At 44.9% G+C, this 26,806-nt stretch overlaps 1 protein-coding gene and 1 non-coding gene across 3 annotated transcripts in view; both read right to left on the bottom strand.

Annotated features, from left to right (window-relative positions):
- Positions 1–11,549: 11,549 nt before the first annotated feature.
- LOC115094769 lies at positions 11,550–11,677 on the bottom strand. The gene has a single exon (XR_003857622.1). It is a non-coding gene; the product is annotated as a small nucleolar RNA SNORA76 (small nucleolar RNA).
- Positions 11,678–13,092: 1,415 nt separating this feature from the next.
- LOC115094533 (ligand of Numb protein X 2-like) overlaps positions 13,093–26,806 on the bottom strand; it is a 91,033-nt gene continuing 77,319 nt past the window's right edge. For both annotated transcript variants that reach the window (XM_029607682.1, XM_029607683.1), the window contains exons 9-10: positions 23,450–23,608; positions 13,093–15,925 (exon numbers count right to left, since the gene is read on the bottom strand). In XM_029607682.1, coding sequence (XP_029463542.1) covers positions 15,790–15,925; positions 23,450–23,608 — 295 coding nt within the window. In that variant the 3' untranslated portion in view covers positions 13,093–15,789. The remainder of the gene's footprint in view (positions 15,926–23,449; positions 23,609–26,806) is intronic.

Here is a 26,806-nt window from a genome sequence, read left to right as displayed (position 1 = left end):
TTGGCTGGTATGCTCACAATAGCCTTTCAACAGGTTTTCCCTTTTTCAATGCTTCAGGCCCCTACCCCCTTTTCTCAAACAAACGATGAGCAACCTGGGCCTTTTAGAAGTAATCATCAATTGGGAGAGCAAACAGCCGCTGCCATTCCTCAAACTCCTCTTAACAACTGCTTGCCATGCCATAATTGCTCAAAGCTAGGACAGCCCCTATCCCTCCATCTCTTAGAGGAAGGATTGCTGATCCCTGGTTGAAAAGATGTCCTATAATAACCTCTAGCCCCTTAACTTTCCATTTATCCCATGTTGTGAGCGTCAAACGTAGCACGGGAGCTGAACGACAAAACAGGGGGCAAAATTCGTGGGGCAACCATACCATTACTTCTGGCAGTGTATTATTCAACATCAATCTCTCCCTATGAACCCACCTTCTATTCCCTTTCCCTATCTGCCAATCTAAGACCACCCTTAATTGGGACACTACATAATACCACTGCAGACATGGCACTCCCAATTCCCCCCCTTCGTCCTTGGTCAAGTATAAAACTTGTTTTGTCACCCTAGGAGGCCTTCACTTACAAAAAATCTCATTGGCTTTCATTGCCACAACTCCAACCACTTCTCTGGGATAACTACAGGCAAAGTCTGAAAAAGGTAGCACAGACGGAATAAGACTTTCATTTTTATTGCCACAATTCTACCCAACCCTGTAAGATATCTCCCCGCCCCCCAATGCTGTAAATCTGAATCTATTGTCCTCCGTAATCCCTCAAAATTCATCTTAAACAAGTCAACTATCTCAGTCCCAAGCTTGATACACCCCCCCCACACCCATATTTAACTCCACTCCTGGCAATCTTAATAGGAACCTTGTCTTTTACCCTTGTCAACTGAGCTTCTGGGAACGTAACATTCATAAGCTCAGATTTTTCCATGTTCATTTTGTATTCTGAAATCTTTCCAAACTCCTCGTTTCATCTAGCAACGGAGGTAGAGACTGCTCCGGATGTGTGAAGACATCATCTGCAAACATGAACAATTTCTACTCTCTGTTTCCCATCTGAATTCCCTTATTTGCTGACAACTACCTACTTTGCTCAGCCGTGGGCTCTAAGTATAAAGCAAATAGAAGGGGCAACAGTCGACGGCCGGGTCTGGTACCCCTTTCTGTCAGGAAGGATAATGTGTAGCTCCCATTAGTTTTCAAACATGCACTAGGTAAAGTATACAACTTCCTAATCCATGTAAGAAAACTGCCTCCTAGCCCCACTTTATTTAACACTGCAAAAAGGTATTCCCAGTGCTCCATAGCAAATGCCTCCTCAGTATCAACAGTAACACCAAAGGTCTTCAATTGCAGTGTGCCCACCATACCAGATGCACTACCCTCCTCATATTATCCACAGATAATCTCCCAGAAATAAATCCAGTCTGATCAGGGTCCACTAACTTAGGTGCTATCTGGCCGTCAAGATTTTTGCCAATATTTTAAAATCCACATTATTAAGTGATTATGGGCCTATATGATCCACAAATTCCCATCCCTCCCAGGCTTAGCTAGGACTGTAATCCCCACCCTATTTGAGTCTTCAGCAATAGCAGCATTTCCCAATGGTGAATTTAACATAGCTACTAGGGGTAGAACAATCACTGAGCACATTTCTTTGTAAAAGAGGCCTTGTCTCTCGTGAGATCCTTTTATCATCTGTTCTACTTCAAATGCGGTTATCACTTTATTGATCCTTTGTTGCATCATCTCATCAACTAAGGGAAGGTCAATATTATGCAAGTATATTAATTTCTACAGGATCAATTCCTGATTTGTTTCACATATAATTCCTGATAGAACTGAGAAAAGCGGGTGCCAGTGCTATGATCAGTACTGGAGAAATTACTTGCCTGATAATTTCATTTTCCTTAGTGTAGACAGATGGATTTAGGACCAATGGGTTATGTGCGCCCCTACTAGCAGATGGAGACTGAGTCAGGTTTCAAAGCTGATGTCACCCCAGCCCTTCTGTATTCTCTTCAAAAGCCATCGTGGACATACAATTGAGGCCGCCCCCTGGTGGACATCCCAGACAGCATGCCTAATTCAACCAGCTTTCTACAGCAAACACTATTTACAGTAAGCAAACTTGCATTTACATTCAGGTACTATAGGTATTTCCCTATCCCCACAGGGCTTACAATCACATTTTGTACATGAGACAGAGGGTAAAGTGACTTGCCCAAGGTCACAAGAAGTGACAGTGGGATTTGAACACTGGTTTCCGTGGGTCGTAGCCCGCTGCTCTAACCACGAGGCTACTCCTCCATCATGCGTAAACCCACCATTCCCCTCCCCTTCCCTCTCCTAGACCTCTTTTTCTAGGTCCTCAATGCATTCTTTCAAAGCTATATTGTCCTTTTGGAGTGCCTTTATCAATTTCCTGTTCCTTCTCACTCCTCATGCTCCTTTGGATGGGTCTCAGCCTCATTCACTCTCGCTCCCAAATCAGCACACTCTTTCCGCACCTCGCTGACCATGCCCAGAATTTCTTCCTTTAGCGATCCCGTCTTGTCTGATCTCTGTAAACCACTGCTGGAAGTCTGCCTGAGTAATCGGCTCTCTCCCCCCCCCCCCCCCCCCCCCCCCGGTATTTAGTGCTGCACTTGCCTGGCCTGCAGCTCGCTCTTGGCCCACTTCAGCTCCGCCATTTTCTCTGCTCTCCTCTCCCTCATGGCCCTCATGGAAGCGCACCAGGGCTGCTGCATAGGAGACATGTTTTAAATCTTCATATGATTTTAGCTCTTGGGATTTACTGTTTTTGCCAAGCCGGGGGGAACGGATTGCAGCAATTAAGGAGGCATTTTGAGAATGGGGATGGGAACACAGGTCTTAGATAGGTCAACATGGGTGACATCTGCTGAAAGAAATCTTAAGTCTTAATTGCATTCAACGTTGCTGCTGTTGCATGATGGGTGTTAGCTTTTAATTCTGTCACTCTTACTTTGTAAAGAAAGCCGAGTGATGTTTTCCTCCATCCCAAAACGAAGAGTAAGTCTGTTGTAGACGAGTTCCAGCTGACAGACTGTTTCAGGGAGAGGAAGGATTGTAACGGGGTGGAAATTGCCTCCTGAAATCTGGCAGCAAATCTGGGGAGCCATTCTTACTCTTCTCCCCCTCCCAGTATGCTTCCATTTCAACTCTAAAGGGGGGGGGGGGGGGAGGGGGCTGTAAGGGGTGACCAAGAGCCACCGTGTGGAGTTTTGCAGGAGACTGGCTCCTTGCCTTAGATCTGTACCTGTCATTGCTCCTTCCCACCTACTGCTGTATAGCTTTATTCCTTTTGGCAATGGGAGAGAATCATGTTCCAGACTCCCTTACACAGAGACTTTTTTTTTTTCCCCTTAACAGATTCACACATTTTTAACTTCTGCCAGCACCAAGAGAACGGGGAGCATCGGTGGCTATGAAATGCTCCAGTAATGAGGGTTGCTCAGTTTTGCAAAACACTTTTTGTATTGTACCCATGTAAGTAAGAATTTAGTACATCTGTGTGAAGCACTACCTTATAATTAACTTTATATACTAGGGATGGGGCCAGTAACTGCCCACCTTTGTGGGGCACAGAGAAGGGAAAGAATAAACACATCTTTTGTAAACCTGTTTGCTGCCACTCTTTATTCCAGGATCAGAGGGCTTCCCGCTTTCTTTAGCGAAGAAGGAGAAAAATACAGAATCCGAACTCCCTGCTCACCAGTCATAATGAAATAAATGTTCCTGATCATTTTCCCTCTTGAAAAGGAAAAAAAACAAAACCCCCTCTCATTGTGAGAATGCGCCTCCTATTAAGGCAGATCCAGGCCTGTGTAAGACGGGCGCTCGTGACTGAGCACCCACTCTCCTTACTCGCGCCCAGCCAGCGCTTCTGGGCGCGCCATGCTTTATTTAAATCAGGGGCAGTAATAAAAAGGACGCGCTAGGGATAAATTGTGCGTCCCTAGTGCGTCCGTGGCATCGGGCGCCCAGGAGAAGCGGCTGTGCGCCATTTAGGAAAACGGATGCTCAATTAACGGGCGACTGTTTCCCTAACAACCTTCGGCACAATGTTTTGTTGTTTTTTTTTTTGTTTTTTAATGCTACTTCCTTTGGTTCCTCCTACTTAGTTTCGGGATGATACTAAGTTGGAGGAACCACATAAAAGCAGTATTTTGGGCTTTTTTATGGCTTTGAGTTTTTTGTTTTGTTTTTTGACTGCCCAGAGCACATAAGACAATGCCAGCCATGGGGCTGGCGCTAGGTTTTCCGTGTTAAAACATGTGCATCGGGGGTCATAGCTAATCGCATCATCTACAGGTGATGCGCGCGATAAGATACACACTAGTCTGGATGCGCTAATCCCCTTATTGCATCAGGCGCTAGGCTCCGCCCATGATATAGCATCGGCCTGAGTGTGGTACAAGGCAGCCTGCATTTTATATTGCTCGATGCTGCACAGTAAGGATTAGTGTGAGGCTGCCTTCCTTGGTACCCTGGGAGGTCATAAGGTAGCTGATTTATAATTTGCTTCATTTAGCCAATGATCACTTTGCACTAACTTTTACAGGTACAAAGCAGAATCTGCAATTTATTGGGGGCCCGTATAAGTACTGTGCAGGACAGAGCATTCTTTCTGGCGGATAGGACGCACCTGCTGCGTATCCTGGCCATTCAGCTGAGAGATTCTACTTGCACCTTGGCCTGCCAGATCTCAACCTTGCTGGGCCACATGGCTGCGGCCATCGAGGTGGTGCCACGTACCTGTTTGCGCATACAACACCTACAATGGGGGCTGAAGGCGCAATGGACAGCTCTCACATCTGCTGCCCTGGCGAGTAAGGCTAACCCAAAGTATGAGAGTGGACTTACTGATGGCTGTGCCCCACAGCTCTCACTGACGGGGCACCACTTTGCCCCCCCCCCCCCAACTCATCAGCTGATCCTCACCATAGATGCCTCAAGCAAGGGGTGGGGAGTCCTTTTGGACCAAGTACAAACACAAGGACTCTGGTCCCGCTAGGAAAGAGTCCAACAGATAAACCTCCTAGAGCTCCGAGCTATTGGAAATGCCAATCGCCCATTCAAGAGGTTCCAACAAGGGAGAACAGTCATGGTCCACATGGATAATCAGGTCACAATGTTCTACATAAACAAGGAAGGAGGGTCCGGTTCCTGGATGCTGTGCAGGGAAGTGGTGCACATCCGGGAATGGGCAGAGGCGCGCTCCATCATCCTTCAGGCAACCTACCTAGCCGGGGGGTGGAGAACTCCAGAGCAGACAAACCAAGCAGGATCTTCCATCCACATGAATGGGATCATCACCAGGACCTCTTCCAGGCTTGGGGCCTCCCATGAATAGATCTTTTCACTACTTAGCACAACAGGAAGGTACAAATGTTCTACTCAGTTTACCCCAGCAGGAACGACTCGCACAAGACGCGTTTCTCAGATCATGGACAGAAGGGCTTATCTACACTTATCTCCCGCGATCCTGCTCATCTAGAGAACAGAAGTTTATTGCTGACAGTGCTGACCTCATCCTGATAGCTCCGGGTTGGCAGCCAGGTAACCCCGAAGGGATGTCAGTTTCGACTCAACAAGATGCATCAATTTGTTGGGTCGAGGAAGACTGAGGCAATTGGCTGCATTGACATGAAAGGACCTGGGCACTGTACCAATAGACACCACCTCATCAACATCAGCAGGACAGTCTGTTCTGTTGAGGTCGCCAGCAGATAGGGGTGCCAGAGACAGACCATTGTTGATCTCCTCTGGGCTGAGGACGCCAGGTTCATCTTCAACCTCGGCACCAGGAAATGACCAGGCCAAGCAGCTAGGGAAGCCTAAGAAGCATCAGTACTGATGCATGGGGGTCAGGCACAGGGACCTACTGGCTTTTTTCCACAAAGCGACCCCGTGGCAAGGAGTGCCCATCCTTCATCAATGCCCAGGTTCCATGACAGTCTCCACCAGTCCTGGTACCAGTCACCCCTCCTTCTTCCCAGTCTGTGTTGGCATTGGCAACATTTAAGGAGGAGCTAGAGCGTCAAGCCCAGCTCGTGGTGGCGCAGGTGCTACAGAGCTTCAGAGCGTGTGCCATCTATTCTTGTTTCGCTTCTGGGGAAGCTCAAGGTGCTCATCAGTGCGTTACTGACCCAGCTAGCATCTGGTCCCAGGACAGCACCAATGCCGCTAGTGACTTTCAGAGATTGGCTGTCCAACAAAGTTGTTCCAATCCAGACTGACAATCAAGTAGCCATGTTAGTATGTCAACAAGCAGGGAGGCATGGCATCATACCTCCTGTGTCAGAAAGTGGTCCAGATCTGGTCATGGGCTCAATCTTACAGGATGGTGCTCAGGGCCATGTACCTGGCCGGGACAGAGAACATGGTGGCAGATAGACTTATTGGAGCCTTCAGACCTCACGAGTGGTCCCTGGAGCAGGGGTAGTGAATTGGATATTCCGTTTCTGTGGGAGCCCAGATGTAGAGCTGTTTGCATCCTCCTGCAACAGGAAGGTACCTTGCTTCTGCTCCCTGCCAGCTCATACACAAACCAGCCTCAGATGCCCATGCCCATCATTGGCGCAAGGGTTTTCTGTACAGATAATCCTCCAATTCACTTAGGGGCACTCTGTTGAAGCGTCATAATGACAGTGGTCTTGTTTCCACTCCTGTGGGAAGCTGTCCATCTGGAAACTAATCAGTCTGGGAACTTCCTCAGATCTCATCATGCAAGATCAAGGCAGGCTGTGGCATCCCAGCCTCCAGGCCCTGTTGCTCACAGTCTGGATGTTGAGAGGTTAAGCCTGCCACTGCTTCATCTTTCTCAGGATGTGTCTTAGGTCCTGGTGGCTTCTAGAAAGCCTTCCACTAGGAAGTCCTGTGGACTTAAGTGGAGGAGGGTTTCAGTGTGATATGAGCAGAAGGCCCTAGATCCGTTCTCCTGCCCCACACAAAAACTGCTTGATTACCTTCTACACCTTTTGGAGGCTGGCTTAAAAAGCGAGTTCATCTTAGTGCAATTGGTGCATACCACCACAGTGTTCTAGTTCATGCAGGACCTGCTTCAATTGAAGCTTCTTCTAAGGCCTCCCACTGTGTCTTGGGACCTCAACATAGTGTTAGCTCAGCTGCTGAAAGCTCCTTTTGAGCCGCTGCACACCTGTGACCTGAAGTACCTGACCCAGGTGGTCATATTTTTGGTGGCAGTCACTTCATTGCGCAGGGTCAATGAGGTCCAGATCTTAGTGACTTATCCACCTTATACTAAGGTATCATGATAGGGTGCATACACAAGACCACCCTAAGCTCTTGCCTAGGGTAGTGATGGATTTCTATCTTACCCAGTCAATCGTCCTGCCAATATTCTTTCCCAGACCCCATTCAGACCAAGACAAATGAGTACTGAACCATTTGAATTGCAAGCAAGCCGTAGCCTTCAATCTGGAGTAGACAGAAGCTCATAGACATGCCACCCAACTTTGTTTCTTTTGATAAGAATAGGTCAAATGGAGCAGTTACCAAATGGACAACATCCAATTAGCTAGCAGATTGCATTTCCTTCTGTTATACCAAGGCAGGACTGCATGTTGGGGAGGTCATGTAAAGGCTCATTCTGCCAAACCCATGGCAGCATCTGCGGCCCACTTGTGAGCAGTTCCCATGGAGATCCGCAAGGCTGCACTGTCAAGTTCTCTCCCCCTATTCATAATCACATTAGTGTCTGGATAGGGATGGCTGACCTGACAGTAGTTTTGGCCACCACCGGTGGTGTTGTGCCGGTTGGCAGCTGATTTGGTGTCTGTTGGTCCCCTTTTGGGTTAGGGAGCAGCCTGCAGCTAGGGATTCACCCATGTGTGATGACTACTTTCCTGCTTGTCCTTGAAGAAAGAGTTGCTTACCTGTAACAGGTGTGCTAAGATAGTAGGATGTTAGTACTCATGAAACCCACCTGCCACCTCGTTGAGTTGGGTTTCTCCTATTTTTTATTTTATCATAATTCTAATTTACAAGACTGAAGAGGGACCCCACACGGACACATGATACAGGACATGCTAGGCATGCACAGTATGCCTAGTCAAAGTTTCTAGAAATGTGGACATAAATTGTCCAGATCAGGGCTCCATGTGATGTCACTCATAGGGAAGGACTAATATCTGGCTGTCCTCTAAGCACACCTGTTATAGGTAAGCAACTCTGCTTATGACTACGGTTTTACACATCCATGGACACAGGAAGAGGGTACTAGAAACAGACAAAAAGCAGGCAAAGAAAACATTCAAATGGCAACTAGGGCTTTACAAAATCCACCCAGGCAGTGCTAACAGCATGGAAGGGGTGAACAGCAGCAGAGGAGTCTGCAACCAACCTGTGAAACTTGATAGCAGAGCATCAGCTCAGGTATTCAATCAAGAGATTGAGGGGAGAGGGGACAGCAGTCAGGTACTCTTTCAGATAGTTGAAAGACTAGGGGGCACGCCCTGAAGTTAGCATGGGGCACATTTAAAACAAATCGGAGAAAGTTCTTTTTCACGCAACGCACAATAAAGCTCTGGAATTTGTTGCCAGAGGATGTGGTTAGTGCAGTTAGTATAGCTGTGTTTAAAAAATGATTGGATAAGTTCTTGGAGGAGAAGTCCATTACCTGCTATTAAGTTCACTTAGAGAATAGCCACTGCCATTAGCAATGGTAACATGGAATAGACTTAGTTTTTGGGTACTTGCCAGGTTCTTATGGCCTGGACTGGCCACTATTGGAAACAGGATGCTGGGCTTGATGGACCCTTGGTCTGACCCAGTATGGCATTTTCTTATGTTCTTATGAGAACATGTGGTGGAGGGAGAGCCAGGACCCAGAGAGGAGAATGAAAAGTGGGGTATATAAGGAGAATGTGCATAGTCCTGCACTCTTTCACCACACTCCCTCCTATCTCCCGTCACACACACACAATGCATGCATCCCACAAGCACACCTCTCCTCCTCCCCCCCCCCCCCCAAACACCATTTACCCCCCTCACACCTTTACCACCATCCAGTTTAACAAAATCATATCCTGAGAAACCCCTCCCCAAAGCCCCTACCCATATGCAACCTTCCCCACAGCCATTCACACCAAGGAAAACTACTCCCACTACAACTCATCCCACTGCCCCACTCCGTATCTCCAGCCCCTCAACCACTGTTGCAACACTCTACTCCCCCCCCCCCCCACCCTATTTCCACACTAGGGTAACCCACCTCCTTATACCACACCAACATAGCCTACCACACCCCCTCCAATCACACACAACAACAGGTGCTCAAACCAGTCCTATGGGCCCCCATCCACATATCCCTAACGAAGATGCATGCACTACCTCCTATGTATGCAAATATTTCTCATGCATCTTCGTTAGGGATATGTGGATGAGGGTCCATAGAAAAATTATGTAAACACAGCTTTCCACCCCCCCCCCTTTCATACACCCACGCACCTGCTCCACCCACACAAAATAGAGGGGGAGAGAAAGCACACATACATACAGACCACCCCCCCCCCCAGCCCATGCACTACCAGCTGCACACCCACCCCACACTCCCCCCATCCATCTAAACACAAATCCAATATACCAGTTCCACCCCCCACACACACACACCTACAGCAATCCCAACCTCCACCATTCCCACAGTCACTTCACCTACTTCATCAACTCCCTTAATACAAATTGTGGAGGAGGCCAGCAGGACAAGTGGATGGGGGAAAGCAGAGTTGCTTACCTGTAACAGGTGTTCTCCCCGGATAGCAGGATGTTAGTCCTCACATATGGGTGACATCATCAGATGTAGCCCTGTCACAGAATACTTTTGTCAAAGTTTCTAGAACTTTGATTGGCACACTGAGCATGCCTAGAATAAAAGCACATATGCTGAGAAATATGGGAAGGAGAGGGTCACAGATGCCAATGGACAGTGTAAGTTATATTATTAACCACAGCTGTCCATGTTTTCCACCAAAAGCGATATAGAGATGTATTCAATGTAGGGTAAGGATCCCACCCTCTGTCATATTTAAAATTTTCCTCTTTCAGAACGTATCACAATTTCTCCATAGTGGCTAGATCTTGAACTTGGGTTCACCAGTCTCCATGTTAGATTTCCAGAAGGTTGCAATAGTGAACCAGGCTGCCAGAAGGAGCTGCCTGACAGCTAAATTTCACAGGAACCACAGACCCAACTTAAGCGTAACATGTAGAGAAATGCCCACGGTGTCTGTAATGTCCTGTGTAACGTGGGACCAGAACTGGTGAACTCCTGGGCAGTGCCACCACTTCTGTACCTGTCTCGCTAAAGCTCCTTCGGCAACTAGTATCATAGAACATATTGTACCAAAAGATCTCTCTTCTATGTAATAATTTGACCATATGGTCAACATATCTGGTACAAATGGAAGCATTGTAGTTGGTTGCCCAAATACTTTTCTAACCTTTAAAGCAAGAAAAGGCCCAAGTCCTAGTTGCATGTGTTGGTTGGATCTCCAAATTTTCCGAAAAGTATACACCACTAGATACTAGCGATGCCCTTAGCAGAGGTGTCCTCTCCATACCATCCAGAGGTCGTAACAGTTGTGAAAGGTCAAGGTACCATGCTGCAAATTATTCCAGTTTCATTCTAATTCAAGCTGCTGTTTCTTGCTTCGCGCCTGTCCTTACCCAAAGTCGCAAATACTGGACCTCTGAATCCTAAGTAGACCCCTCACAATCTCCAGCTTCAGAAATGCATATTTAATTTGTTTTTTTATTCACCATCAGTGTCCTAGCCACATATTTCTTTATGGTAAGATGATTAAGTGAAAAGAAAAAAAAAAGGTTCATAGGTTTCACTGAATGCATTTAGGACACCAGCATCCTGCTTGCCTGAGGTAAATCTGTTTTACAGTAGGAATACTTTAGAAGGGAAATTGTTACTTGTGGTCTCTGGCTCCAGTTCTTGTTATGGACCTCTTCTGAATGGCTGCAGCATGTGAAGAGATGAATGCTGGTGCCCGGTTAGTGTCAAGGGCCAGGAAACCACAAACAAAGCTTACACTACTGCCTTTTTTTTTTTTTTTTAAAGAATAAAACACAATTTTGCAAATGACTCATTTTGTGAAGAAGCACTCCATGAAGTTTCATCTATTATTCAATGGCTGCACAGCTGCTGCTATGTTAAAGCTGGGGTCCTGGCTGAGTTCCAGCCCATCTTGAATGAAAGTATAATACCAGCTCCTGCTGGTTATTAGACTGACCACCCTAAAGGATAGGCTACCCTTAAGTAGCATTTTATACTTAGAATACAGATTTTAGAGGTAGGGTTTAGGATTTAGCATGTCACCCAGTTTTCTGCTGGTGGAAGGAATGATGCAGCATTGGGATGCAACCCATCCCATGGGTCCCAGCACAAAATAAAGGAGGGAGGGGAAGGATGTTAAAACATTGACAGGAACGATACAGTAAGTCGCGGGAGAGCGCCCGCTCTCCTGTGCGCGCGATTCAGTAAATTAATTTAAATTAGGGCTCGCGGTAAAAAGAGGCGCTAGCGCGTCCCTAGCGCCTCTCTTTTGACATGAGCAGCGGCTGTCAGCGGGTTTGACAGCCAACGCTCAATTTTGCCGACGACGGTTCTCGAGCCCGCTGACAGCCACGGGCTCAGAAACCAGACGCTGGTAAAATTGAGCGTCCGGTTTTCAACCCGTGAGCCGATTTCAAATTTTTTTTTTTTTTATTTTTTTTTACACTTTTGGGACCTCTGATATTAAGTCGGAGGGTGCACAGAAAAGCAGTTTTTACTGCTTTTCTGTGCACTTTCCCGGTGCCAAGAGAAATTAACGCCAACCTTTGGGTAGGCGCTAATTTCTGAAAGTAAAATGTGCGGCTTGGCTGCACATTTTACTTTCTAAAGTTGGGCCTGCTTTTTCCACCACTTTTCCCATTCTGTGCACTCCAGCTGTATACTATGGATACGGGGGCTGTAAGGTTAGAGGGGAAAGTTACTACCCTTCAGCATGAAAAGGTGCGTGCCCTGCATAGCATATGGCATTCGCGTCCCTCATTTTCTTACATCCAGACCGGCTGATGCAATGTCGGCACGGGGAAAAACGGGTGTTCATGATTGAGTGCCCGCTCTCCCAACACATGCCGATCAACTTCTCCAAGGCACCCGATTTAATATTTAAAATCAGCTGCTGTAGTAGAAAGGAGGCTCACAGCCACAGGTTAGGAAAGGAACGCTCGTTAATTAACCTCACCACCGGCGCTTTTTTTTTTTTAAAGGTTGTCCTCACTTTTGTTCCTCCGACTTAATATTGCCATGATATTAAGTCAGAGGAAGTACAGAAAAGCAGTATTTTCTGCTTTTCTGTACACTTTTTTGGGCTGCTCAAAAATTAACACCTGCTCCAGGCAGACGTTCATTGCTGAGGGTAAAAATGTGCGCATGGGGCGCACATTTTTTTTTTTTTAATCAGGGGAGAATAGCTAATAGCGCTCATCTCATGCAAATCCATATTGATGAGACTATTAGTTTCATGGGGGGCTGGACACCCTAATCTCCTAGCATAAGGGGTTGTGGATGCGTTTCCAAAACGAGCAACCAACCATGGGGTTAACCAGTGCTCTCGGCTGAGAGTAGTGTATTGAACTGACCTGACAGTTTTCTGTTTTATTGAAAAATGAGTGACCGGATAAAGGCTCAGTTTTATATAAAAGTCTGAATGCTGCTGATCCGAACTGCCTGTACCAAAAGGGGGCCATAGTAACTAAGGGCAAACTACAGGCAAGAGCACAGGAATATTCACTCTAGCAACCACCACAGAAGGAGCAGCAGAAGGGCCAACTGCTACTTAAATCTCAAATTAGTCCAAATATGCTTTTTAAGGCTAGTTTTTGAGGATTCAATTTAAATAGTCACTAGTAAATGCAGGGGAAGTGATCCAAAACAGTTATGGGTTCTACTAAGCAGAAGTAGAGAAGCACAGCAGCTCTGACAAGGTAAATAAATGCAGGAAGATATACAGTACTGGAAGGCTTGATGATAGAGAAGAAAAACATGGTATTGTTAAAAGTAAGCTTTTATTTATTACAGAACTCCTCAAAACACACTCCAACTTTTACTGCTCGCTTTCAAAAAGGCAGTTTTGTGAATCAGGACCTCAAAAAAAAAAAAAAGTTAAAAAACTATTTTGTGGATTAAACCATATTCTGCTTTTTCACATCCAAGCTCAGCAGTGGACATTCACAGAGTCCCTTCATGCACTATGAACGTTGTCAAAAATCACACCAGCTTGTTCCAGGCATTTGGTTTCTTTCACTGCTATCAGCACCGAGGCTTTAGAATTTTTGATTAAATTGATGTAGGAATAGACAGCACACCCACATTTTCCAAATCAGCCCAGACCAGGAAATCACATTTTTATAAAAAACATCCATTAGTCAAGCACTGAGCATCAAAAATCATAAGGCAGATTAAAAAGCACTATGATACAGCACTGCCTAATTTTTTTTCAACAAATAATTTATATAAAATGTCAGCACAGAATTTCAAGTCTACAGCCAGAAAGATTCCGAGATTAGTTGCGGTGCAAACAATCAATGTGGTCACTAAGAAATCTTTGCATAGTACTCAAGGCACCTGGTGAACCTATAAAATGCTGCTAGATATTCACAGTAAATTTCTCATTTAAAAAAGGCACTTCTTTGCCCCTTTTTGTGGGTTATTTCTCTGCAGCCCCGTGCTGCACAATTATGAAGTCAGCTGTTGTGAATAGTTTGGCTGTTCTGCATCAGCCTATGCCAGGTGACAGCTGGGATCCCAGTTTCCCCCTTTTAATTTTTGTTCACACCAGCATCCAACCTAGGAGGGAACACAAAGCTCCAAGCAATATGAAGGATTTACTGACCATTCTGCCAACAGCTCCCACCCTAGCCAGCTGAATTTGAGAGAGATCCTATAGAAGATGCCTTCAGAAAACAGAGAAAACTAAACAGTTGCGTCTGATTTACAACAGAATTTCAACATAACCAGCCCCAACATCTTGCTGTAATGCTTCACCACGACGTAGAGTTGTACAAAAATCAACCATAACAAATAATCAAAGGAGTAAAATATTTTCCAACACAAGTCAAGAATACAGACTTGCACCCTGAGAAAATTCTACCACAAATGGTCAATTTTTCTTTACAGTTGAAACTGAACCTCCTATTCACCTCACTCTGCACCATGATAAAGCTCAGTACAGTACTAGGATATAATTCGTTTATTCTACGAGAAGCTCATTGTTTTAAGGCAATGTATAAATACGCAATTTTTAGCCTTAGGAAGCTGTTTCCCAGCTCCCAAGGTATCACAGATGTTTAAACTCTGTATTCTAAGGTCATTCATTGGAAGAGTAGACATTAACATTTGTCTACTCTTCCAATTATTAAGGAAACTAACTTTTTCATCAATAAACTGCTAAACCCAGGTTTGTCTCAAGTAATGTACAGCCTAGAATAAGGTTAGTGCCTGCACTATTCTTTGGTGACAGAGCTCCAGTCATTTTCTGCCATATTCTGGACATCTCCGAGAAAAACTATCCTAGCTTTTGGGATCACTGGCTGGCTGCAGCCATTTTTTGGGGAAAAAAAATATCTTGTCTCATTCTTGGTGTCACTGCATTTCCTGGTGATAACCGATATCCAACACCAATGCCCAGGAAGAGCGGAGCTTTATACTCCTTGGAGGCTGGTGCTTCACAGGACAAAAGAAGAAACAGGAAAACATCTGCAGAGCACAGCAAGGGGTTGGAATTCTAGTCTGCTCCATTGTACTCTTGGCTATGTCGTTTGCAAACCAATAGTTAACTATAAAATTTATTTCAGTCTGTCCCCCAATCCCTTATTTTTCTCCATCAGCATTCTTCACTGCTTCCTCAGACTGCAGGGAAGTAGCTGTCAGCCAGAGGTCTGAACAAAACACCTTTAAATAGCGTTAAGCTCTTCCCTAGCTGGATATTCATGCACCTTTCATGTGCACTCTGCTGTGTTAAAATATTCCAAAAGTCACTCAATTTTTGCTGATCAATTGCCAAGAATGAGTTATTTATCAAGTTGTTTTTTTGACGTGGTTGATTTTAGCTTAAATTCAGCCCATGTAGCTCTGGACATACGAATCCTGTAGTACTCAACCATCCCTAAAATTCACTAATCTTGGAAAAGCCGCAGTGAGCTGTGCAGGATTGTGTGTCCTTTCCTTCACTCCTTGGCTTGGATCCTTGAATATCTCTGATTTTATTACAGATCTTGAGACAAAACGGCATGAGATAGCAAAAAAGAAACTGATTAAATATGAGATTTGGATTTAAGTCCTATCTAATTTTGATTAGCCATATTTTTTGCAGTCTTCAAGTTTCATAAACAGAAAGAAGACTCATTTCCCTGTACAGATGAGGAGAGTTATCTTCAAAGGACCTTCCCTTGAGGCAAGGGCAACATATAACTGACAGGACAACCTTGCTCTACACAGAAAGACTTGCACCTCATTTGTTTTCTACTCAGACCCAAATCATTAGATACATACTAAACAGATTCTCCTATAACTATTTACTGATGGTCTCTGAACAAGTGATAGGCTTGAATATAGCACAAGGCAGGAGCTGAAGGAGCAGTTTCTCCTATCACTACTAGCTTCATTCCCTTGGTTTCTACATATAAGGTCAACATGTATCCAAATAAGGCAGCCTCTGCAGACTTCATGGACATAGCCTTTGACATTACACAAGGCTTCCAGGCCACGAGACCACCACCAGAGTGACTTTGTTTCTTTGTTCCTTCAGCATGGGGATTAGCTCAGCGTTGCTCATGCCAGTAGCAGATACACCATTCACTGCTACTATTTCATCTCCACACCTGTGGGTCAAAAACACAACCACCATCAGGATGCAAACTCTACAAACTCCACTCACTACACCATTTTTTATTTCCATATAAATTGTTTAAATGGTGTCAACAGCTTAACAGAGGATACTGGACATTGAAATCACATAGGAACTTCCTCAAGACAAGAGACAAATACTACATCTGAACCTGCCTATAAAGAAATGTTGCAGGCACGACTTTCAGATCTTGCTGCTGGGATTATAGGTGTAACAGCAGAGGCATGCGAGAGGAATGGACCATCTGTAAGGACCACAGTCACTCCCATATTAAGTCAACAAATGAAGAGCTAACATGGCAAAATATGGGGGATATGCTACCAGACCTCAGACCTGCAACTGTGGTGTGAGGCAGACTATGTAATACCTTTTGTCTGCTCATTGCTCGAAGACAGCCTCTGCACAGTGTGGGAACTTCTCTGAGGCTAACTCACAAGCACTGAAATGTGCTCTCCAGAGAAATGACTTGGGTAAACAAATAACTAGCTGGTGTTGTATCTATTAAAAAAACCCAAAAACCTGTTTTAAAAGCAAATTAAAGTAAGACACTTGTGCTCTCTATGTGCATCTCTGCAACTTCCGGGACAATCCTGCAGTTTGTTTGTTTTTTTTGTTTGGAATCCTCTCCTTCTCTGTTACAAGAAACTGAGTTGATCAGCTATAGTTGTGTTCTCCCCAAATTATTAAGATGAGTTAGAAATACCATAAATGGTGTTTTCCGTGGATAGCAGGATGAATTAGCCATGCTTTCTGGGTGCGCCCCCTGGTGGCCCGGTATGGAACTTCTCTCACAATGTTGAAAAAAACCCTGTGTGTCTTGCTCCTTTGCAGTTGCTTCCCACTCGATTGATTCTCTCTCAATTTGTAATATAGCAAAGATACACAAGAGCGTTTAGAGAAGAAACAGAGATAAGATTAATAGTATTAAAAAAAAAAAACGAAACTGTCCAGGAAGGTGGGTGGATAAGCATGGCTAATTCATCCTGCTATCCATGGAAAACAGCATTTATGGTAAGCAAATGTGCTTTTTTTCCCCGCAGATAAACAGGCTGAATAAGCCATGCTTTCTGGAAGTCCCTAGCCAGAATTTGAAGCATAGGATACTTCCTAAGGAAGAAATACATGTTCAACTTTTATTTCTCTTTTTTATCCTCGAAGGGTGGACAGTTTATGAATTTGTTGCATAATGCAATATTTGCTCTCTCATGAGTGCATTAGATTTTGTCTGAGCTTATAGACAATAGTGAGAGGTGAAGGTATGTAATGAGGACCATGTAGCTGCTTTGCAGATGTCTTCCACTGGGACTTGTTTAAGGTGCGCTATTGAAGTTGAAGGCACTCAGTTGATGAGCTTTTAGTTTGGAAGATAGCTGTTGAGGCTATGTAGAACAAACAAATATATGCATTGAGAAAGCGAGTTGGAAAGTGTCCATTTTGTCACTGGTAAACCAGGAGCATTCGGGTTGAAAGAGAAAAAGTTGGGAGTGTCCATTTGTAGTGGCAGTTCTGTTTGTAATAGGCCAATGCATGTAGCAGGGCTTCTCTACTAAGAACATAACGTACTGGGTCAGACCAAGGGTCCATCAAGCCCATCTTGTTTCCAACAGTGGCCAATCCAGGCCATAAGAACCTGGCAAAAGTTGGGAAAAACGTTGGTAGGGTAATGATCTGATTCAGATGGAAAGCAGAAACTACTTTTGGAAGGAAGGAAGGGTGAGTCCATAGGGTGATTGTCATAATAGAACTGAAGGTAAGGGGGGGGGGGGGGGGGAGTGGACTAATGCCTGTAGTTCACCGACTCGTCAAGCTGATGTTATGGCTACCAGGAATAACACCTTCCAAGATAAGAATTTTAATGAAGATGTTTGCATCAGTTCAAAAAGGTGGGAGCATCAATGTTTCCAATACCAAGGTATTGCCGGTTTTGTGATTGGAGGTCTGAGTTTTAACACACCCTTCATAAAATTGAGACACTAGAGGGTGAGTGGATATTGGTGTTCACTGCATGGTTGTATAGTAAGCAGCTATGGCGCTGAGATGTACTCTTATTGACGAGAGATGGCTAACCCAGAAATATAGAGATTATGGAGGTATTCAAGTCTATTCTCTGGGGAGGAGGAAATAGGGTTAAGACCTGTTGACGAGCACCAATGACGATATCTTTGCCATTTGCCTGCGTAAGTTTTCTTTGGGGTTAGTTTTCTTGAAGAGATGAGAATATCCTTAATCTCCGTTGGAATTTGAAGATGGCTTAATATCTCCCTTTCAATCTCCATGCTGTTAAATGAAGGGAGTCTTGCAATGGGTGTAGCAGCAACCCTTTGTTGTGTGTCAGGTGGTCTGGTCTGCTCGAAAGAAGGATTGGTGGATAGGTAGGCATACCAGGGTTGTCTGGGCCATGCTGGTGCTATGAGAATGAGACCTGACTCATCCGCTATGCACTTCTGTAGTACTAGAGTTAACATAGGAATTGAAGGAAATGCATACAGTAGATGTTTTGTCCACTCAAGTAGAAAGGCATCCTGGTTTATTCTGTGGTGACTTGGGTATAGGGAGCAGAAGTTCTGAAACTTTGGGTTTTGCTTGGTTGCGAACAGGTCTATGTTTGGAGGTCTCCATTTCTTGAAGGGGAGTTTGCTACCTCCTGGAGAAGTTCCTATTCGTGAGGCTGAAAGATTCTGCTAAGGTGGTCAGCCTCTGTTTGTTATACCTGGTAGATGGGTTGTTTGGAGACATATGGAGTGAGTCAGGGCCCACTACTGTTAAAACTGCTTCCCTGCAAAAAATCCACGAACCTGATCCGCCTTCTTTGTTTAGGTAGAACATAGCCACATGATTGTCTGTGTAGACCAATGCAGTTTTTTTGTGTAGGATGTGGGAGAATGTTCTTATTGCATATCATATTGCTCGGAGCTCCAGAAGATTGATTTGGAGTAATCTTTCGTTGGGGGACCAAAAGGCCTTGTGTTTTGAAGCCTAAAACGTGAGCTCCCCATCCTTTCATGGAAGCATCCATTAGTACTATTTGATGAATTGAGTTCCAAAAGGGGGCGCCCTATTTTAAGGTTCCAGGATTCAGCCACCATTTTGTATGACATTGGTTGAGTCTGTTTTATTTTCTTTGACATGGGATAGCAGTGCTGTTTCCATTGAGTTTTCAGGCCCCATTATAAACGACATGTGAAGAAGAGTATGGGGAACTACATACATGGCCGTTGCCATGTGTCCCAATATTGAAGCTAGATTTTGAAGCATGTAACTTCTTTCCTGTGGGAGGAAGGCCTTGCACAGGTGTGTGTTCAAAATTGTGCCTATGAACCGAAGTGTTTGAGATGGGGTCAGGTGTGATTTCTCATAATTGACGATGAAGCGTAATGTTTCAAGACAAGTAATCGTTTGAATCTGAATGTCTTTATAGTAGACTTGGCCTTTTTGCTACCATGAGCCAATTGTCTAGGTATGGAAACAGTTTTTATGCCTTGTTTTCGGAAGTGGGCCATAGCTACTATTAGGCATTTGGTGAATAACCTGGGTGCCGAAGAAAGGCCAAACAGGAGGACCTTGTACTGATAATGTTTGGAGTTTACCTGAAGCAAAGGTAACGCCATGAAGCTGGGTGCATTGGGATGCGAGTATAAGCATCCTTCAGGTCTGGTAAGCACATCCAATTGTTGGGTTGTAATAAGGGTAAAATTGTTTTCAGAGAAAAGTCATCTTGAATTTTTCTCTCTGAAAGTGTTTGTTCAGAGGCCTGAGGTCCAGAATTGTATGTAAACCTCCACTTTTCTTGGGGGATGAGGAAGTATTAGGAGTAAAACCCATGATTCCGTTGGTGATGCGGTAGTTCTTGAAATCGCATGCATCTCCTGAAGTAGAAGTGGAATTTCCTCTAATTTCCGAGAAGGTGGGGCTTTGAATGGAAGTTTTAGCTGATACCTTTTTTTTTTTTTTTACACTACACCGAGTACCTAACGGTCTGATGTAATTTGGCCCCACTCCTGATAAAATGAAAGGAGTCGACCACCCACATGTAGATGTTGCTGTGACCCTGTCTGGCTCAAAAAGATTGCTGTGGTTTTGAAACAGTTTGAGGTTGTTTTGGTGCTCTCTGAGATCAATTTCGTCCCCAACTTTGATTTGTACTTGGTTGTGATCTAGGTTATATGGGGGAGATCTGTATGATGTATAAGACCTATAAGATCACATGGGATAAAATGGCTTCCTGTATGCCGGGTAGTAACGTCTCGGAGGGGCCTGATCAGTGGGTGCTGTTAGAGATGAGACTGCTACGCTCTGTTCTTTTAATTGTGTTACTGTCTCCGAGTTTCTCCCTGAACAAGTTGTCTCCTCTACATGGAAGGTCCGCCAATTTGTCATAGACCTCTTCCTTGACTGCACTTGCTCTGAGCCACGCTTTTCTACGGGCTGCTATAGCTGATGCTGAAATTCGTGATGAGGTATCAAATCTCTCATAAACCGTGTGAAGTAGGTGACGAAGTCCTTCTGCCATGTCTAGTATACCCTGTTTTTTTCTGGGTGTCTTGAGTATCTGAGTTCGATTCAGTTTTGATGTTTTATAGACATTCATATAAATATTGAGCAATATAAAATTGGTGTTGTGGGATCTTTGCATTAAGTATTGCTCAAACACGTTTTTGCCAAAATCGTCCAGATATCTCTCTTTAGTAGGAGGGGTATTTTAATATAACCTAGATCTTCTTGCTTTCTTCATAGCAGATTCTACCACTATGGATGCATGTGGTTGATCAGAAGCTCGATAATGCTTTGATTTTTGCATTCTAAATTTTAGATGTGTCTTTTTTGAAGTTGATGATCCGGAAAAAGGTGATTCCCAAGCTTTATCCATTACGCCATCCAGTACTGAGTGGGAAGATAAAGCGGTAGGTTCTGTTGGCATGTCAAATATCTTTAGCAGGCCATGTATGTCTGACTTGGATCAGGGAGTTTCTTGATTTCCAGATGTAAAGTGTTACCCACCTTTTCTAGGAACTTTGGGTACAAAGGTTCCTCTGGGGGCGATGAAGGTTGTTCTTCTGGAGGATCTGACTGAATGCTTATTGGAGATTCCGGTGAAGACGGGGAGGAGTAAATAGGTTCTCCTGTCAGTCCTTTAGATGGTGAGCTTGAAAAATCCTGTCTGTTACAGTCTCCGGATAGAAGACCAGGCAAAGGAGGAATGATTAAAGTCTCCGGTTCTGCTTCGGAAGGACTGGATGGAGAGTGTGGAATTTGGGATGACAGCAGACTATCGAAAAAAGTTTGAAGTATACCTGTGATTTGATTAATCGATTGGGAGGCTGCTGCCTGCAAGCCTTTAGTTGAAGATTTGGATGTTTTTCTCCTTTTTGGAGGAGAGGTTGTTTTATTGTTTGGTTTCCTCTGTTCTTCTAGGGCATCTATGGGAGGGGAAGGATGATGGGAGTATTGGAGGTGTTGGAATACCCTCATCTGAAGTGTCAGTTTCCATATTCATTATATTTAATGGAGTGGAGATGATCTGTTCAACAGGACTTTGGTTCTGTGTTTTTGCTTGGTATGCGTTGATTTTACTTTTTGCGTCGTATGCATATAGTCTTGTTCTAAACTGAGTCGATGCATACGTCGAGGTGAGGCACTTCGACTCCATATGAGTCTTTTTTGGCGCCGAAGTAGACACACTGTGAAATTGGTCGACGCATTTCAATGCTGGGTTTATGCGATGGCTTCGATGCACCAGCAGTCTTCAACAGTTCATGGGCAGAATGGGAGTGGGACCACTTGGTATGTGGTACCGTACCCGATCCAGAACCTTTGGGAGGTTCGAGAGAAAGCCCTTTTTTTTGGCACAGATTTTTTGGGTTCTCTGCCCGGAGAAGAGTGGGTTTGACTCTGGGCATAAGAACCAGACATACCTTCTCTTGGATCTCTAAGCAGCGCAATTTTCGCCACTCGTAGTCCCCTAGGGAACATTCTGCCACAATCATGGTACTCACATTGATTATGATCCGGGCCTAAACATCTGTAGCACTGTTCATGTCCATCAGTGCTACATGGGCAAAACTTGAAACCCGGCGCCTTTGGTGACATCTTTTGGCACTTAAAAGTGCTGTTGGGGACTCACGTGAGGTGAGAGAAGAGAGTCGAATTTGTGAAGAGAAAATAGAACCACAACCGTTACTACAGCGGGAAGAGTCAATCATGTGGGAAGCAACCACGCAGCCGCATAGGACTGAGAGAGTTTTTTTTTCAACATTCAAGTTCCGCACTGGGCTGGCCAGGGGGCACACAAAGAAAGCATGGCTAATTCAGGCTGCTTGCCTGCAGAAAAAAAACTGGGTAGACATGCCAGCAAAATGTGGAAAAATGTGGCTAACATTCTATACATAAAAATCTGATCATTTCCAGAAGCAATCCTCTCTACTTATCTATTTGAAAAGTTAACCAGGCTACATTAGGAGTTAATGATTTAACTAGTAAGATAGAGCAGCAGCACAGGTGGGATTCAGAGCATGCTGCATTCAAGTCATAGCCCTCAATATAGTGAAGGCTTGATAAAACATTTTTCAAAGTACACAAACTATGATAATCAACTATTCTTCTTAAAGGGCTCTAAAAGGAAAGGTGAAGGGCTGAAAAGGATAGTGCATGAGGAATGCAGAGGACTCTCCTTTCCCCCAAAGAATGACTACCATATACTTCTTGAAGAGTCAATACTAAAATTAAAATGTCTAAGCATTAAGAAGCCATTGAAATGGATCCTACCGTTTCTAACTCCAGAGAGCAGAATGATTTAATTAAATTAGTGATATAGCACAGAGGAATAGGATGGCTCTACTTTGAGCCTATCAATACCAGAAAATCATGGAAGCATTTCTAGTAAGGTTTATCCCACATCACACTACTGACATTTTCACAAGCTAAAAGTAAATTTCATTTCATGTTACTTTGTGCTTCTTTGGAGGAAAGCAAAAATATATTCCAAGTGTCCCATAATACCAAAAACTATAACTGGATGGTAACAGTGAAAATTAAACAGAAGGACATAATTAGTCAGCACTCAAGCATCAATGTGACAGACTATTGCATAAAACAGCAGAGCAGTTGGACACACAGCTCTTACATTGCATCTCGAGTCTTCCATTAGTGATTTCTAAAACTTATCCTATTGACTCCTAAGCTAGTTGGGTTTTCAGGATGTCCATAATGATATTTACATATTTTGGGTTTCAAATGTATACAAATATCCATAATGTATATGCATGGAGACCCAGTATCTGTAAATATCTAATATCATTGTGGATATTTAGAACTTGTGTTTTGTTCTCTCAACATAGTAGATGACAGCAGAGGTTTAAAATACAAACCTATTATAACTGCTTCCTCTACCCTCACCTACCCTTTCAAACACCACTCCCTCAGAATAAGTGTCAGGAAAACAAACTTAAGCACTTTCATGGACATGCACAAAACTACAAAACCATAGCACAAAATGCCATACTTCAGTCTTCCATCAAAGAACGCAGGTGTGGCAGGTACGATGGTTTTAATGAAGAAGGGCTGGTGTCCTTTGCTCTCCTCAAAGCCCCCCACGATGCTGAAGCCCCAGCTTTCTCGGGTACTTTTCTGCAGGGTAATGTCTCGGCAGTAGTGCAGGAAGCTGAAAGGAAAGGAAAGGAGTCATAAATACGGCTGATTACTCCAGAGCAGTTTTTTTGGGGTTTTTTGCACCACATGTTCTGTACCTCTGTGTTAAGGGCAGACTTAGCCACAATACACCATGTCCTTATAAGCAGTAGAGCTGACTATGGTAATTATTTATCAGGGGTTGCCATAGAGCTTTGAAAAGATTTCAACACCTCCAAAATACAATGGAGAAAATACTTACCTGATAATTTCGTTTTTCTTAGTGTAGATAGATGGACTCAGGACTAATGGGTTTATGCTCTCCTACTAGCAGATGGAGATAGAGTCAGGTTTCAAAGCTGACATCACCTTAGATACACCCCTGCAGTGACCTCAGCCCTTCAGTATTCTCTTCAAAAGCCATTGTGGACATACTATTGAAAAACGATTAAAAACAGACAATTGTAACTATACTCAACCAAACATAAAACGATGAATCCCAGCAAGATTATAGATGGCCTGATCTAGGGATTGGGTGACTGTTTACCCGTAACCTCTTGGAATAGATATCCACTTCACAGATGATTCCTTGGCACCGTGGGAGGGATGCCAAGTCCATCTGTCTACACCAAGGAAAACAAAATTATCAGGTAAGTAATTTCTCCATTTCCTAGTGTGTAGCCAGATGGCCTCAGGACCAATGGGAAGTATAAAAGCTACTCCCGATCAGGCAGGAGGCTGCTCGCAGTCCGATTAGCACAGCCCTTGCAAAGGCTGCATCCTCTCAGGCCTGAACATCCAGGCGATAGAACCTGAAGAAAGTGTAAGGAGGACCACATCGCCGCTTGGCAGATGTCAACAGGGAGAAGCAGCTTAGCTTCCGCCCAAGATACTGCCTGAGCCCTAGTGGAATGAGCTTTAACCTGAAGGGGTAATGGCATTCCTGCCTCTACATAAGCTCCCGTGACCACCTCCTTGATCCAGCGAGCTATGGTAACCCACGAGGCTGGTTCGCCCTGTCCCCTTCCATACAAACAAGTGGTCCATCTTGCACACCAGTTCCAGATACCGCATCAAAAACCTGACATTTAAATGGCGGAGGAGACTGTATTCTTCCGTGTCCTTGTGCCTATCTAGAGATGGCAATGAAATAGACTGATTTACATGAAACTCCGAGACTACCTTGGGCAAGAAGGATGGAACGGTATGGAGTTGTAATGCTCCTGGGGCCATCCGGAGGAATGGTTCCCTACACAACAATGCTTGTAGTTCAGAGATGTGATGAATCGAACATATCACCACCAGGAACACTGTTTTCAGGGTTAACAGGGGTAAGGACAGGCTGCGCAGTGGTCGAAAGGAGGGCCCTGCCAAAAATTCCACAAGGGAACCAACCACCATAGGGGTGGCTGGAGGAGGTTTACCCCTTTTAGAAAACAGGCTATGTCCAGATGCGCTGCCCGTAGGGGTGGCTGGAGGAGCTTTACCCTTTTTAGAAAACGGGCCCCGTCCAGATGCGCTGACAGGTGGGTTCCATTTACCTCACCTCTGAAACAGGAGACATCCACTACCTGGACCTTCAAGGAGTTAAGGGACAACCCTTTATTCAAGCAGTCCTGTAAAAATTCCAGAACCAGAGGTATTTTGGCCGTCCAAGAGGCAACACTGTGTTCCTCGCTCCAGGCCTAAAATACTCTCCAGACCCACACATATGCTAAAGACGTCGAGAACTTCCGCACGTGGAGGAAGGTGGTAATTGCTGCCACAAAGTATCCCCACTTCATGTGGTGAGCTGTCTCAGGGGCCAAACCGTAAGACAAAAATTGAGCCGGATCCATGTGAAGATGGGAGGCATGTCTGCATACCATGGGCTCCTGGACCAATCTGGAGTCACTAGATTGGCCCCTTGTGGCCACCTTGTGGCAATCAATCCTGAAAACGACTCTGCCCAGCAGTGGCCACAGAGGGAAGGCATATAGTAAGTCCTCTTCTGGGCAGGTCTGAACAAGTGCATCGATCCCCAGGGGCCGCTGATCTCCGAAACTGAAGAATTGGGAAACCTTCGCGTTGTGAGATGCAGCCAGCAGGTCAATGACAGGAAGCCCCAGCAACCTATCAGCAGCTGAAAGGCTCTGGTCAACAACGCCCATTCTCCTGGATCCAGACTCTCCCTGCTTAGAAAGTCTGCTCTGATTTTGTCTTTTCCTGCAATGTGGGAGGCCAAGATCATATGTAGATTCAATTCCACCCATTCCATAAGGAGATCTATCTCCAGAGACACTTGTTAGCTCTTGGTTCCTCCCTTGCAGTTGATGTGGGCTACTGTTGTTGCATTGCCCGACATTACGTGGACCGCCTAACCCTGAGTAAGCGGCTGAACTGTAGACATGCCAATCTAACCACTCGGGCTTCCAGGTGGTTTATGTTCCAGAGTGCATCTTCCTTGTTCCAACATTCCTGGGCCGTCAGTTCCTGACAGTGAGCTCCCCAACCCCAGAGGCTTGCATCTGTCATGAGGACCAGCCAGTTCGGTGGGGACAGGTTTACACTGTTGCCCAGGTGAGCTCCCTGAAGCCACTACTGGAGCAGAGAATATACTTCCATTGGTAGATGGAGACGAACTGAATAGTCTTGAGACAATGGATTCCAACATGACAGCAGATAGCGTTGAAGTGGCCACATGGGTGCCCTCACCCATGATACTATCTCCAGGGTTGACGCCATCAAACTGAGGACCTGAAGATAGCTGCACACCTTGGGGCATATTGTGTTCATCAAGTGATACACTTGGGATATCAACTTCCTTATCTGGGAAGACAGGAGGAAGACCTTGCCATGATTGGTGTTGAACTGGACTCCCAGATAGTGCAAGGACTGGGAGGGTTTGAGGCTGCTTTTGTCTATATTTACGACCCAACCAAGCTCCTGAAGCAGGGACACCACCTGGAGACTCTCTTCCAAAGACTTCGCCCAGATCAATTAGTTGTCTGAGTATGGGTGCACCAGGATTCCCTCTTTCCTCAGTGCCACTGCTATGACCATAATAATCTTGGAAAATGTTCTGGTGGTGGTGGCCAGGGCAAAGGACAGAACCCAGCACTGATGATGGCAGCCCAATACTACAAAGCGTAGGAAACGCTGATATTCTTGCCAGATTGGAATATGAAGGTAGGCCTCAGAGAGGTCCAGGGAGGTTAGGAACTCTCCCGGTTGTACGGCCATTATCACAGAG

Source organism: Rhinatrema bivittatum, chromosome 6 (genome assembly GCF_901001135.1).
Source record: "Rhinatrema bivittatum chromosome 6, aRhiBiv1.1, whole genome shotgun sequence".
NCBI classification, from domain to species: domain Eukaryota; kingdom Metazoa; phylum Chordata; class Amphibia; order Gymnophiona; family Rhinatrematidae; genus Rhinatrema; species Rhinatrema bivittatum.
Note: the sequence above shows the minus strand (reverse complement) of the source record. Positions and strands in the feature narration are given on the sequence as shown.